This window comes from Coregonus lavaretus (genome assembly GCF_964263955.1).
Source record: "Coregonus lavaretus genome assembly, chromosome: 17".
Lineage (NCBI taxonomy): Eukaryota > Metazoa > Chordata > Actinopteri > Salmoniformes > Salmonidae > Coregonus > Coregonus lavaretus.
This window is the reverse complement of record NC_140004.1, coordinates 34,398,846-34,414,169: the sequence shown is the minus strand read 5'-3', so window position 1 is coordinate 34,414,169 and position 15,324 is coordinate 34,398,846. Positions and strand designations below refer to the sequence as shown.

At 42.4% G+C, this 15,324-nt stretch overlaps 1 protein-coding gene across 1 annotated transcript in view; it reads left to right on the top strand.

The window, feature by feature from the left end:
• Positions 1 to 15,324, top strand: part of LOC311144214 (NMDA receptor synaptonuclear signaling and neuronal migration factor-like) — a gene marked incomplete at both ends in the record, with an annotated part of 48,063 nt that overhangs the window by 25,558 nt on the left and 7,181 nt on the right. Inside the window, 6 exons of the mRNA XM_084180221.1 lie at positions 7,521 to 7,585; positions 8,749 to 8,838; positions 12,303 to 12,430; positions 13,142 to 13,225; positions 14,283 to 14,316; positions 14,466 to 14,536. Coding sequence (XP_084036347.1) covers positions 7,521 to 7,585; positions 8,749 to 8,838; positions 12,303 to 12,430; positions 13,142 to 13,225; positions 14,283 to 14,316; positions 14,466 to 14,536 — 472 coding nt within the window. The remainder of the gene's footprint in view (positions 1 to 7,520; positions 7,586 to 8,748; positions 8,839 to 12,302; positions 12,431 to 13,141; positions 13,226 to 14,282; positions 14,317 to 14,465; positions 14,537 to 15,324) is intronic.

The following is a 15,324-nucleotide window of genomic DNA, read 5'->3' as shown; positions in this document are numbered from 1 at the left end:
GCCATATCAAAGTAACAAAATCTACCCTGACCAAAATATTATTGCAGACCATTTTCTGAAGTATTTTGCTGCTGTATAAAGAAAGGTTTTGAAAAACAGGGAAACCTTTGCCTGTCACCAAAAAGGGCCAGACAATTGACTCCTGAAGTCAATAGTAATTTGGTGTGCGTGAGTGTCTGGTTTGCTGTGATTGCTGTCTGGACATGGCTGGTGGTAAAGGAGGAAAGCTATTGTAGCACAATGTCAGTCTCACTAACTCAAACCCAGCTCCTGGTCCCATCTATAGCAGTACAGCTAGCCTGTGTCCCAAATGGCACCCTATTCCCTATGTAGCGTTCTATTTTTTATCAGGACCCATAAGGCTCTGGTCAAAAGTACTGAATAGGGTGCCATTTGCAAAAATGTTCAACTTTTCAGTCCGCAGTCCCGTTGGCTGTGCAACAATAGGCAGCGTTGTGTAACTGTGGCGATGAATCAACATTTGACAATTTTCCGCATGGTGCAGGTGTTGGTGTGACCGTTTTAAACAGTGTTAAACATTGAGCTGCTGCAGTGCACACTGAGGTGTGACTGTGTTCATCGAGACTGGAGTGTAGCTCACTTTTCTCCCGGACAGTGTTGTTTGGCTGTGACTGTATGCATCAATGTGTCACAGTGTAGCTCTGTCCTTACAGCATGAAGGGTACAGTGTATTGTCAGTGTATTCAGTGCACCAGGGTTCTCATGTGTATAAGATGGGTTCTCGCTTGTATCGATTTGGTTTGATTTATTATATTCAGATAAAAGGAAAAAATATGGATGGGTGGCGATTGGACTAAGAAGTTTGGATATGAAGTTCTGCTGCCAACAAGGCAGAGTTCATCTCAGCCTATGCTACCCTCCAGTCCCTCGACTTCTTGGCGCTGACGGAAACATGGATTACCACTGAAAACACCGCTACTCCTGCTGCTCTCTCCTCGTCTGACCATGTGTTCTCGCATACCCCGAGAGCATCTGGTCAGCGGGGTGGTGGCACAGGAATCCTCATCTCTCCCAAGTGGACATTCTCAATTTTTCCCCTGACCCATCTGTCTATCTCCTCATTTGAATTCCATGCTGTCACAGTCACTAGCCCATTTAAGCTTAATATCCTTGTCATCTATCGCCCTCCAGGTTCCCTTGGAGAGTTCATCAATGAGCTTGACGCCTTGATAAGTTCCTTTCCTGAGGATGGCTCACCCCTCACAGTTCTGGGGGATTTCAACCTCCCTACGTCTACATTTGACTAATTTCTCTCTGCCTCCTTCTTTCCACTCCTCTCCTCTTTTGACCTCACCCTCTCACCGTCCCCCCCTACTCACAAGGCAGGCAATACGCTTGACCTCATCTTTCCTAGATGCTGTTGTTCTACTAATCTCACTGCAACTCCCCTCCAAGTCTCCGACCACTAATTTGTATCCTTTTCTCTCTCACTCTCCTCCAACACTACTCACTCTGCCCCTACACAGATGGTAATGCGCCGTCGCAACCTTCGCTCTCTCTCTCCCGCTACTCTCTCCTCTTCCATCCTATCATCTCTTCCCTCTGCTCAAACCTTCTCCCTCCAATATCCTGATTCTGGCTCCTCAACCCTCCTCTCCTACCTTTCTGCATCCTTTGACTCTCTATGTCCCCTATCCTCCCGGCCGGCTCGGTCCACCCCTCCAGCTCCGTGGCTTGATGACTCATTGCGAGCTCACAGAACAGAGCTCCGGGCAGCTGAGCGGAAATGGAAGAAAACTAGACTCCCTGCGGACCTGGCATCTTTTCACTCCCTCCTCTCTACATTTTCTTCATCGGTTTCTGCTGCTAAGGCCACTTTCTACCACTATAAATTCCAAGCATAATAATAATAATAATAATTGGTCATTTAGCAGACGCTCTTATCCAGAGCGACTTACAGGAGCAATTAGGGTTAAGTGCCTTGCTCAAGGGCACATCGACAGATTTTTCACCTAGTCGGCTCGGGGATTAGAACCAGCGACCTTTCGGTTACTGGCACAATGCTCTTACCCACTAAGCTACCTGCCGCCCTAATCCTAGGAAGCTCTTTGCCACATTCTCCTCCCTGCTGAATCCCCCCCCCCCCATCCTCCCTCTCTGTGGATGACTTCATCAACCATTTTGAATAGAAGGTTGACGACATCCGATCCTCGTTTGTTAAGTCAAATGACACTGCTGGTCCTGCTCACACTGCCCTACTCTATGCTTTGACTTCTTTCTCCCCTCTCTCTCCAGATAAAATCTTGCGACTTGTGACGGCAGGCCGCCCAACAACCTGCCCGCTTGACCCTATCCCCTCCTCTCTTCTCCAGACCATCTCCGGTGACCTTCTCCCTTACCTCACCTCGCTGATCAACTTATCCTTGACCGCTGGCTATGTCCCTTCCGTCTTCAAGAGAGCGAGAGTTGCACCCCTTCTCAAAAAACCAACACTCGATCCCTCTGATGTCAACAACTACAGACCAGTATCCCTTCTTTCTTTTCTCTCCAAAACTATTGAGCGTGCCGTCTTTAGCCAACTCTCTTTCTATCTCTCTCAGAATGACCTTCTTGATCCAAACCAGTCAGGTTTCAAGACTGGTCATTCAACTGAGACTGCTCTTCTCTGTGTCACGGAGGCTCTCCGCACTGCTAAAGCTAAATCTCTCTCCTCTGCTCTTGTCCTTCTAGACCTGTCTGCTGCCTTTGATACTGTGAACCATCAGATCCTCCTCTCCACCCTCTCCGAGCTGGGCATCTCCGGCGCGGCTCACTCTTGGATTGCGTCCTACCTGACCGGTCGCTCCTACCAAGTGGCGTGGCGAGAAGCTGTCTCCGCACCACGTGCTCTCACCACTGGTGTCCCCCAGGGCTCAGTTCTAGGCCCTCTCCTATTCTCGCTACACACCAAGTCACTTGGCTCTGTCATATCCTCACATGGCCTCTCCTATCATTGCTACGCTGACGACACACAACTAATCTTCTCCTTTCCCCCTTCTGATAACCAGGTGGTGAATCGCATCTCTGCATGTCTGGCAGACATATCAGTATGGATGACGGATCACCACCTCAAGCTGAACCTTGGCAAGACGGAGCTGCTCTTCCTCCCGGGGAAGGACTGCCTGTTCCATGATCTCGCCATCACGGTTGACAACTCCGTTGTGTCCTCCTCCCAGAGTGTGAAGAGCCTTGGCGTGACCCTGGACAACACCCTGTCGTTCTCCGCTAACGTCAAGGCGGTGACCCGATCCTGTAGGTTCATGCTCTACAACATTCGGAGAGTATGACCCTGCCTTACACAGGAAGCGGCACAGGTCCTAATCCAGGCACTTGTCATCTCCCGTCTGGATTACTGCAACTCGCTGTTGGCTGGGCTCCCTGCCTGTGCCATTAAACCCCTACAACTCATCAAGAATGCCGCAGCCCGTCTGGTGTTCAACCTTCCCAAGTTCTCTCACGTCACCCCACTCCTCCACACACTCCACTGGCTTCCAGTTGAAGCTCACATCTGCTACAAGACCATGGTGCTTGCCTACGGAGCTGTGAGGGGAACGGCACCTCCGTACCTTCAGGCTCTGATCAGTCCCTACACCCAAACGAGGGCATTGCGTTCATCCACCTCTGGCCTGCTGGCTCCCCTACCTCTGCGGAAGCATAGTTCCCACTCAGCCCAGTCAAAACTGTTCGCTGCTCTGGCACCCCAATGGTGGAACAAGCTCCCTCACGACGCCAGGACAGCAGAGTCACTCACCACCTTCCGGAGACATTTGAAACCCCACCTCTTTAAGGAATACCTGGGATAGGATAAAGTAATCCTTCTTAATTACTTTAAATAATACACATTTACCATTATGATAACATTGTGCCACTAGTAGTAGTAACACCAATAACCAGGTTTCCGTCCAACCTTTTTATGCGAGTAAAGTAGATGTCGGATAAAGAATGACATGACAGGCCTGTTGGAAACAGAAAATGTTTCTGTAAACGTTCCAAATGTCGACAAAACATAATACTCTAGACAAGGTGGGATCTTTTTGTGTCTGTAAACAAATTATGCGAGAAATAACGCTTTTATGCACAAATATTATTGACATAATAACCATCATATCGAAGTACATTTAGAGTCACACGATGACATGTTGTGTGGCCCTCTCACAACGACTTGTCTAGAAAACATGCATTTATTAGGCTACAGATTAAATACATTATGATGAACTTCACAGGGTGGTGAAAGTGCAAGGTGATGAGCTTGATGCTCCTTTCCAATAAATATCGTGGGTCTTATTCTGATGACATGATCATCAATGCGTGGTTGCCGTTTGACAAATAAAAATAATCTTGCTCTTTTGTCCATAATAATCTCATCATGTAGGCGATACGTGAGCTCTAGCCAACAGCGTGCAGATACAGTATCTGCATCTGCGTGCTATTGGCTAGAGCGCACGTGCCAATACCAGAGTGGGCACACTCGCTAAATAATCAAAAAAAAATTGTGAGAAAACCATCAGTAGAATTGAAAATACCATTTAACTTGTATTTTTTACTTGGTACATGATAATTTAACCGCAAAATGTATTTTTACGTGCACTATATATTTACGCACATACTTTTATCTGGAACAAGTCAATTTAATGAAAACACTTCTTTGGTAGGAAAATGTTGTTTTTATGTGTATTTTAGAATATTCACATGAAAATCTGTCGCCAATTGGATGGAAACCTAGCTATTGAGGGTATCAGCAAAGATACAGTTTTGTTACATTTTCTAAAATGGAGGCTACAAATGCTCAAATCTAAGGTCATCAAACCTTTAAAAATAATTTACAAAAGTGATATGAGTAATCATTTTGCTAACAATGTTATTTCCCTTCATTTTGACACTTTGGAATTAGACACACCAGTGGAGGCTGCTGAGGGGAGGACGGCTCATAATAATGGCTGGAACGGAGTCAATGGAATGGTATCAAACATATCAAACACGTGGTTTCCATGTGGTTGATACCATTCCATTGACTCCATTCCAGCCATTATTTTGAGCCGTCCTCCCCTCAGCAGCCTCCACTGAGACACACCACATTAGCAATGGAATCCTCAAATTTGTGACATAGGTTGTCATTAGCTAAATGACAGTTTGCCACTGGAGAGAATGCTCAAGGTCCTTGTATATATTTTTTTATCAGTGATTTTCAAAGCGATAACACCAATGACATAAAACTGAGGGACACACATTAAACTAGTAAAACATAGCCTTTGTTTTTACTGATCTACAAAATATATGACATACTTTGTTCACTTTCTAGCATTCAAAATAATAGATCCACTATATATACAAAAGTATGTGGACACCCATTCAAATTAGTGTATTTGGCTATTTCAGCCACACCGAGAAGGTGTCCACATACTTTTGGTCATGTACTGTAGATGTCTATAGCTCCCCAATGTCAATACACATCTGCACATCACCAGGGGGACAAGCCAATCTGCTAGCCACCAGTAGTTTCTACAATGCATACAAATATATGTTTTGTATTATACATATGTTTTCTTATTAAATAACAGTGCAATAAAACTGAAAATGTATTATATGTCATGTTAATGTCATTGTTTTCACATGGTACCAAAGTCAAGGGACAGCATTTACCACTGCAATTCAAGAATGACCCCCTACAACAGTAGAGAGGTTCAGTATTGCATGCTGGAAAACACGTGGTAACAAATAACTTTGAGAGAGTACTCTAAAACAGAGACAAGCGACAATGGCGCTAAAAGCATCTCACAGAGGCATGCACAAACAAACCTTCATGAATTATGATAAACACTATTTTAGGCTTGTTTCACTTCTTCAACTGTGTTCCACTTGGGGCTGTTTCTTTCCTCTGTTTCCCCTTATCCTTTTCCCTCTCTACTTCCTGTCTTTCCCTCTTTTCATCCTTTAAGGCATGCAGTGTTTGTGGGTAAACTGAGGACAATAACTTGCACGTGCGCACACAAACATGCATAATGACTCTGTTTGATCCACAACATGAATTGTAACCATGGATGCGTGATGCCAGACACCCAGCTTTGTAGAGCGAGAGACAAGGGAATAAGGGATGAAGTGGGTGGAAAAGAGGAGTAGTAATGAGGGATGACAGGGAAGGCAGTATTCAACTTCTAAGTCAAATTTCATCTTCTAAGTCAGAGAGACAGGGATAGAAAGAGAGGAGGTTTAGCGTACATGAGTTGCACCTTAAGCCATATCATCGAATGTGTTTCAGGAGAAAGGCCTTTATTAATTGCCTCTGAAATAAAGAGATAAAACGTTGATGTTTTTCTCATGGTTAGGAGGAGGCAATGTATCAGCCTCAGGTAACAAGGTTATCTCTACAGATTACTAAATCTTCTCTACAGTGTCCTAGATTGAAAACACTTTCTGTGTGACTCACATGCTGACCATACAGCACGCGCGCGCCATCGCGCGCATGTTGATTTTGTCCACCCACACCAGATGCAATCAGGACACGCAGGTTGAAATATCAAAATGAACTCTGAACCAACTATATTAACTTCGGGACAGGTCGAAAACCATTAAACATGTGTGGCAATTTAGCTAATTTGTCCTGGGATATAAACATTGGGTTGTTATTTTACCTGAAAGGTCCTCTACTCTGACAATTAATCCACAGATAAAAGGGTAAACCGATTGAGTTTCTAGTTCTCTCCTCCTTCAGGCTTCTTCTTCTTTGGACTTTATATGGCAGTTGGCAACCAACTTTATGGTGCATTACCACAACCAACTGGACAGGAGCGTAGACCTCAGTTAATCTTTCAATCACCCACGTGGGTAGATGCTCTTAAACACCAATGAGGAGATGGGAGAGGCAGGACTTGCAGCGCGTCGAGCATCACAAATGGAACTGAGTTCTATTTTAGCGCCTGGCCACGCAGACGCTCGTTGAAGTGTGCAAGCAGTGTGTGTGCAATGATTGAATAACATGTGCGTGTACATTTATTTTGCAACGCTCGCGCACACGACGCGGCAGGTGTGGTCAGCATTTAACTTGACGTTTTTTTTATTTTTTCAAGAGCTTGTCAGTGGATGACTGCTGAATCACAGACAGAAACATGTTTCACAAGCTTGGATGGTTTTCTCACAGTTCCACCATGTTTTAGATCTTTTTTTCTTTGGATGAGTCAGACTGACCAACCTTTGTAAAATAGTTAATCTCTTCTGATGCAATTGAATCAGGTCATGGGAGTTTGAACTGAATCAGATATGACTGAATAACTCCAAACACTCAATCTCCCAGTCCATGAGCAGTCATTGATTGAAAAGCTGTTTCACGTTCCTGTCTAGATAAGTTACTAAACTGTTAATCTTCTTCTTCCTTTTACCCTCTGTGTCTGTGCGCTTGGCCCTGTATGCTGAAACCCTCTCCCCTCCATCTCTCTTTTCCCTCTCTCTCTCTTTCCCTCTCTCCTCCATCTCCCTCCCTCCCTCCCTCTCCTCTCCTCTCCTCTTTTTTTTTTTTTCTACAACAGAAACTTCCGGAAGCACCTGAGAATGGTGGGCAGCCGCAGAATGAAGGCTCAGAGTGAGTTCACTAGTGAGTGTGGCGTCGTAGCTTATTATTATGTGGACTTCATTAGTGTGGCTGTGCTAAATGCATGTAGCCTATACAGTACATGCGCTGGATAGAATGTACTGTATGGTAGATTAAAGGTACATGTATGCATTCAGAAAATAAGTTTGGCATGGCTCCATATTATCTAGTTCAAGCTAGTGAGAGGAACTAACACTTGTCTTTGACAGTGGTCCAGTGCGGGGGCGTGGTGCAGCTTCAGTAGTGAAGTCTCCTAGACACATCGAATCCCGCCTCACCCACCACTTTCCTCCTATTCTCCCCTCTAGATTTAAACCTGTCTGGAAAATAATAAAATATGTGAGGAGATCTGAACTCCCGGTCTCCTTAAAGTGGTCCAAGAATCAAGATAATCAACTGTATGGCATAAAAGCTTTCAATTTGGGGTTTTACAGTAGGATAATAATAATAATAATAATAATAATATGCCATTTAGCAGACGCTTTTATTCAAAGCGACTTACAGTCATGCGTGCATACATTTTAGTGTATGGGTGGTCCCGGGGATCGAACCCACTACCCTGGCGTTACAAGCGCCGTGCTCTACCAGCTGAGCTACAGAGTCTTGTTAAAGAAGCTGGTAGAGGAATGGACTATATTAGCAGGGTTTTTACAGGAGGATGTCTTGTTAGAAGAAGCTGGTAGAGAAATGGGCCTTATTAGCAGGCGTTAAGTGACTGGGTGGTTTGGATACGCCAGCCCCAGCTGTGAGATGGAACACCAGATGCTCACCCACTCAGTGCCACTATGTCGTTATGATGACTCGGTCAGAGGAATACAACTAAACTGTTTTCATCCAAACAGGGGCGCTGATTTGAATGAAACTGAATCTGTTGTACATTTGGGAAGTGTGTGTTGGCGTCTGCGTTGAGTGGTATTGTCCCAATTATCACTACTGCCTCCCAAAGTGTGCACTTGTTCACTTCCATTTACTGATTTGAAAGTATGGTAAAATCTCCCTCTAGCCCCCACCAATCCAATACTAGTGAACGAGTGTACACTTCAGGAGAATATAGATGTGTGTGTTTTGGGCTCGTGTGTGTGTATGGGGTTGATTAGGGAAAGTGTGTGTGACCCCCACCCTCCTCATCCTCCACTCATTTTCATTCTCCTCCACTCCTTCATCAGCATACGCCGACCGCCGAGCCAAGAGTTTCAACCGCTCCTGGAGTGACCCCATCCCCATGAAGCCTGACTCTCTCCATGGCTCCAGAGACAGTGAGTCCACACACATACTAAACACACACTCACTCATTCACGCTGACGTGCAAGGAGACATACGCAAACACACCTTCACTCAAGCATACTCGGCACAAGCATGTACATTATTTTTTAAATTATTTTACTCAGGCACAAACAGGCACGCACAAACATGAAAAAGCACGTACCTACACTACGCACCTGCACGCACTCACACACACGCACAGACACACACACACACACACACACACACACATTCTCTCTCTGTGATCATTTGAAAGAAGCTCTCCTGTACAGACTGTTTGACCCTGACTGTATTTGTCCTCGTCCTCTTGACGTCAGACTGTAACACTCTATTGTTTCTGTCCATTCTTTACGCCTGTACTGTTTGTGTCCAGGGTCTGTCTGAATATGTGCTTGTCTGTTCCATGTTCTGTCTTTCATCTCCATGTTTGTGTCCATGTCTCTCTGCAACCTGTTGTCTATGAGTTCTGTTTCCTTTATTGATGTTGATGTCTAGGGAAGAGATAATGTGTTCTGTTGCCTTTATTGATGTTGATGTCTAGGGAAGGGATAATGTGTTCTGTTTCCTTTATTGCTGTTGATGTCTAGGGAAGGGATACTGTGATATGTTTCCTTTATTGCTGTTGATATCTAGGGAAGAGATAATGTGTTCTGTTGCCTTTATTGATGTTGATGTCTAGGGATGGGATAATGTGTTCTGTTTCCTTTATTGCTGTTGATGTCTAGGGAAGAGATCATGTGTTCTGTTTCCTTTATTGATGTTGATGTCTAGGGAAGAGATAATGTGTTCTGTTGCCTTTATTGATGTTGATGTCTGGGGTTGAGATAATGTGTTCTGCTTCCTTTATTGCTGTTGATGTCTAGGGAAGAGATAATGTGTTCTGTTGCCTTTATTGATGTTGATGTCTGGGGTTGAGATAATGTGTTCTGCTTCCTTTATTGATGTTGATGTCTAGGGAAGAGATAATGTGTTCTGTTGCCTTTATTGATGTTGATGTCTAGGGAAGGGATAATGTGTTCTGTTTCCTTTATTGCTGTTGATGTCTAGGGAAGGGATAATGTGTTATGTTTCCTTTATTGCTGTTGATGTCTAGGGAAGAGATAATGTGTTCTGTTGCCTTTATTGATGTTGATGTCTAGGGATGGGATAATGTGTTCTGTTTCCTTTATTGCTGTTGATGTTTAGGGAAGAGATAATGTGTTCTGTTTCCTTTATTGATGTTGATGTCTGGGGAAGAGATAATGTGTTCTGCTTCCTTTATTGATGTTGATGTCTAGGGAAGAGATACTGTGTTCTGTTTCCTTTATTGCTGTTGATGTCTAGGGAAGAGATCATGTGTTCTGTTTCCTTTATTGATGTTGATGTCTAGGGAAGAGATAATGTGTTCTGTTGCCTTTATTGATGTTGATGTCTAGGGAATGGATAATGTGTTCTGTTTCCTTTATTGCTGTTGATGTCTAGGGAAGAGATAATGTGTTCTGTCCCCTTTATTGCTGTTGATGTCTAGGGAAGAGATAATGTGTTCTGTGTCCTTTTTTGCTGTTGATGTCTAGGGAAGAGTTAATGTGTTATGTTTCCTTTATTGATGTTGATGTCTAGGGAAGAGATAATGTATTCTGCTTCCTTTATTGCTGTTGATGTGTAGGGAAGAGATAATGTGTTCTGTTGCCCTTATTGCTGTTGTTGTCTAGGGAAGGCATAATGTGTTCTGTTTCCTATATTGATGTCTAGGGATGAGATAATGTGTTCTGTTGCCTTTATTGATGTTGATGTCTAGGGAAGGGATAATGTGTTCTGTTTCCTTTATTGCTGTTGATGTCTAGGGAAGGGATAATGTGTTATGTTTCCTTTATTGCTGTTGATATCTAGGGAAGAGATAATGTGTTCTGTTGCCTTTATTGATGTTGATGTCTAGGGATGGGATAATGTGTTCTGTTTCCTTTATTGCTGTTGATGTTTAGGGAAGAGATCATGTGTTCTGTTTCCTTTATTGATGTTGATGTCTAGGGAAGAGATAATGTGTTCTGTTTCCTTTATTGCTGTTGATGTCTAGGGAAGGGATAATGTGTTATGTTTCCTTTATTGATGTTGATGTCTAGGGAAGAGATAATGTGTTCTGTTGCCTTTATTGATGTTGATGTCTGGGGTTGAGATAATGTGTTCTGCTTCCTTTATTGCTGTTGATGTCTAGGGAAGAGATAATGTGTTCTGTTGCCTTTATTGATGTTGATGTCTGGGGTTGAGATAATGTGTTCTGCTTCCTTTATTGATGTTGATGTCTAGGGAAGAGATAATGTGTTCTGTTGCCTTTATTGATGTTGATGTCTAGGGAAGGGATAATGTGTTCTGTTTCCTTTATTGCTGTTGATGTCTAGGGAAGGGATAATGTGTTATGTTTCCTTTATTGCTGTTGATGTCTAGGGAAGAGATAATGTGTTCTGTTGCCTTTATTGATGTTGATGTCTAGGGATGGGATAATGTGTTCTGTTTCCTTTATTGCTGTTGATGTTTAGGGAAGAGATAATGTGTTATGTTTCCTTTATTGATGTTGATGTCTGGGGAAGAGATAATGTGTTCTGCTTCCTTTATTGATGTTGATGTCTAGGGAAGAGATAATGTGTTCTGTTTCCTTTATTGCTGTTGATGTCTAGGGAAGAGATCATGTGTTCTGTTTCCTTTATTGATGTTGATGTCTAGGGAAGAGATAATGTGTTCTGTTTCCTTTATTGATGTTGATGTCTGGGGAAGAGATAATGTGTTCTGCTTCCTTTATTGCTGTTGATGTGTAGGGAAGAGATAATGTGTTCTGTTTCCTTTATTAATGTTGATGTCTGGGGAAGAGATAATGTATTCTCTTTCCTTTATTGCTGTTGATGTGTAGGGAAGAGATAATGTGTTATGTTGCCTTTATTGCTGTTGTTGTCTAGGGAAGGCATAATGTGTTCTTTTTCCTATATTGATGTCTAGGGATGAGATAATGTGTTCTGTTGCCTTTATTGATGTTGATGTCTGGGGAAGAGTTAATTTGTTATGTTGCCTTTATTGATGTTGATGTCTAGGGAAGGGATAATGTGTTCTGTTGCCTTTATTGATGTTGATTTGTAGGGAAGGGATAATGTGTTCTGTTGCCTTTATTGATTTTGATGTCTATGGTAGAGATAATGTGTTCTGTTGCCTTTATTGATGTTGATGTCTAGGGAAGAGATCATTTGTTCTGTTGCCTTTATTGATGTTGATGTCTAGGGCAGAGATAATGTTTCTGTTTCATATGTGTGTCTCTATGATGCTTGTTCTATGTTCTCTCTTTAAACAGTCAGCTTCCAGCTGCGCTGCTTCTGATTGCAAACTCTCCTTTAATAGTTTGTTTGCTATCCTTTCATCTTTCCCCCACTATGTGTGCATTTGTGTGTGTGTGTGCATGTATGTGTGTGTTTGATTGTGTGTGTTTGTGTGTCAGGTGGGGACCTGCAGTCCTCCTCAGGGACTCTAGATGAAGGATCCCAGGAGGATGCAGACTGGGAGGAGGAGAGAGAGATGGAGAGAGCAGCCTGCGAGGGAGAGGACTTCATCCCACCGAAAATCATGGTGAGATGCTCAGGTCACCTAAGAGACCAGTTAGTCAGCCTCTCATAGCAGTGCAAGGAGAGGAGGGGACAGTGTGTTGTTATTAATAGTTATTAACAGTGTGCTGTAATTAATGGTTATTAACAGTGTGTTGTTATTAATAGTTATTGACAGTGTGCTGTTATTCATTATTATTAACAGTGTGTTGTTATTAATAGTTATTAACAGTGTGTTGTTATTAATAGTTATTAACAGTGTGTTGTTATTAATAGTTATTAACAGTGTGTTGTTATTAATAGTTATTAACAGTATGTTGTTATTAATAGTTATTAACAGTGTGTTGTTATTAATAGTTATTTACAGTGTGTTGTTATTAATAGTTATTAACAGTGTGTTGTTATTATTAGTTTTTAACAGTGTGTTGTTATTAATAGTTTTTAACAGTGTGTTGTTATTAATAGTTTTTAACAGTGTGTTGTTATTAATAGTTATTAACAGTGTGTTGTTATTAATAGAAAGTGTAAACTGTAGTAGAATATGTCTCTAGCTCTATGCTATACTATACTACCTTAAACTGATATCATAGCACTAAGTAGACTGGTTTCTGACTTTTGATTTGTACTACTTCCATTCTTATTACGATATTTCTTACAGTATATAATGTACCCATTGTAGACAGCTTTTCATTGACATTGGTATAGAAGTTGAGACTGTCTGTCTGTCTTCTTCCAGCTGATATCCTCCAAGGTCCCGAAGGCTGAATATGTCCCTAACATCATCCGTAGGGACGATCCCTCCATCATCCCCATCCTTTATGTGAGTCCCTCTCATCTACTCATCCGTTACGTGACTCCTACTGTATGTTATGATAATACCTTAGAGAGTCTCTTCTACACTTCATAATGAAATAAAGTTAAGTAAAGGTAAAAAAAAGAAAAAAAAAAAATATATATATATAATCAAATCAAATCAAATCAAATCAAATTTTATTGGTCACATGCGCCGAATACAACAGGTGCAGACATTACAGTGAAATGCTTACTTACAGCCCTTAACCAACAGTGCATTTATTTTAAACAAAAAAGTAAGAATAAAACAACAACAAAAAAGTGTTGAGAAAAAAGAGCAGAAGTAAAATAAAGTGACAGTAGGGAGGCTATATATACAGTAAAATAAAGTGACAGTAGGGAGGCTATATATACAGGGGGGTACCGTTGCATAGTCAATGTGCGGGGGCACCGGCTAGTTGAGGTAGTTGAGGTAATATGTACATGTGGGTAGAGTTAAAGTGACTATGCATAAATACTTAACAGAGTAGCAGCAGCGTAAAAAGGATGGGGTGGGGGGGCAGTGCAAATAGTCCGGGTAGCCATGATTAGCTGTTCAGGAGTCTTATGGCTTGGGGGTAGAAGCTGTTGAGAAGTCTTTTGGACCTAGACTTGGCACTCCGGTACCGCTTGCCGTGCGGTAGCAGAGAGAACAGTCTATGACTAGGGTGGCTGGAGTCTTTGACAATTTTGAGGGCCTTCCTCTGACACCGCCTGGTATAGAGGTCCTGGATGGCAGGGAGCTTTGCCCCAGTGATGTACTGGGCCGTACGCACTACCCTCTGTAGTGCCTTGCGGTCAGAGGCCAAGCAGTTGCCATACCAGGCGGTGATGCAACCAGTCAGGATGCTCTCGATGGTGCAGCTGTATAATTTTTTGAGGATCTGAGGACCCATGCCAAATCTTTTTAGTCTCCTGAGGGGGAATAGGCTGGAATGGAAACAGTACATGTGGAAAATATCGACTGCTTACCCTAAACCACCCCAGTAGTAAGAACTGTCTTATAGATGTCTTATTGTGTCCTCCTATTTTAACTTTTTCTGTAGGATCATGAACATGCCACATTCGATGACATCATTGGTAAGTAGATCGTGTGTTGTTTTCTTAGATTCATAGCGTGCACTGAATAAGGATCCTGTCCATAGAACCGTATGTGACCTCTCTCCCGTCTTATGACAGCAGAAAAGTAACATTTATCCCTCTTTCTCTTTCGTTCCCTCCAATCACAGAGGAGATTGAAAAGAAGCTGACGGCCTATAGGAAAGGCTGTAAAATCTGGAACATGCTCATCTTCTGTCAGGTGAGAGAGAGGAAAGAGAAGCTGGTTGAGACAATATTGTGTGTGCGTGCGATGTGTGTTTGAGTTTGTGCGTGCATGTGTGCATGCGTGCGTGTGTGCGTACGTGTGCATGTGTGTGTGTATGTATTTGTATTTATTAAGATCCCAATTAGTTCCTGCCAAGGCAGAAGCTACTCTTCCTGGCGTCCAAACAAGATTAAAGCGATTACATCACAATTTTTTTTTTATAAAACAGTACAACATACAACACATTATTACACCACTACTCTACCACTACATATCTACAATACAACATTTATAATACCACAACACAACAATATTACAACATTACAATGTGTGTGTGTGTGTCATACACATGGTTATACACATGGTTATGGACTTACAAAAAAGAAGACACTTGTACCATGTCAGATATAGAGTTGAAATGTATTCCACTTTGTTTTTGCTTCCCAATATTACATTTTATATACATCACAGAAGATTGAAATATAACAAAACTGTTTGACATAGAAACACCAGATTTTCTGCGGGTTTCTTGAAATAATGTTTATTAATTATGAAATTATGAAAAATATTAATAACATTCCACCGATGAAGCCACTAGATCATTTGACTGCAGGAAAGGGCTATATCTGATTTTACAGCTTGCGTGAGTTACTTGATGTGGTACTGTATGTTTCCCAGAGTCTGTTCTGGACTTGGGGACTGTGAAGAGACCCCTGGTGGCATGTCTTGCGGGTCATGCATGGGTGTCTGAGCTGTGTGCTAGTAGTTTGAACAGACAGCTT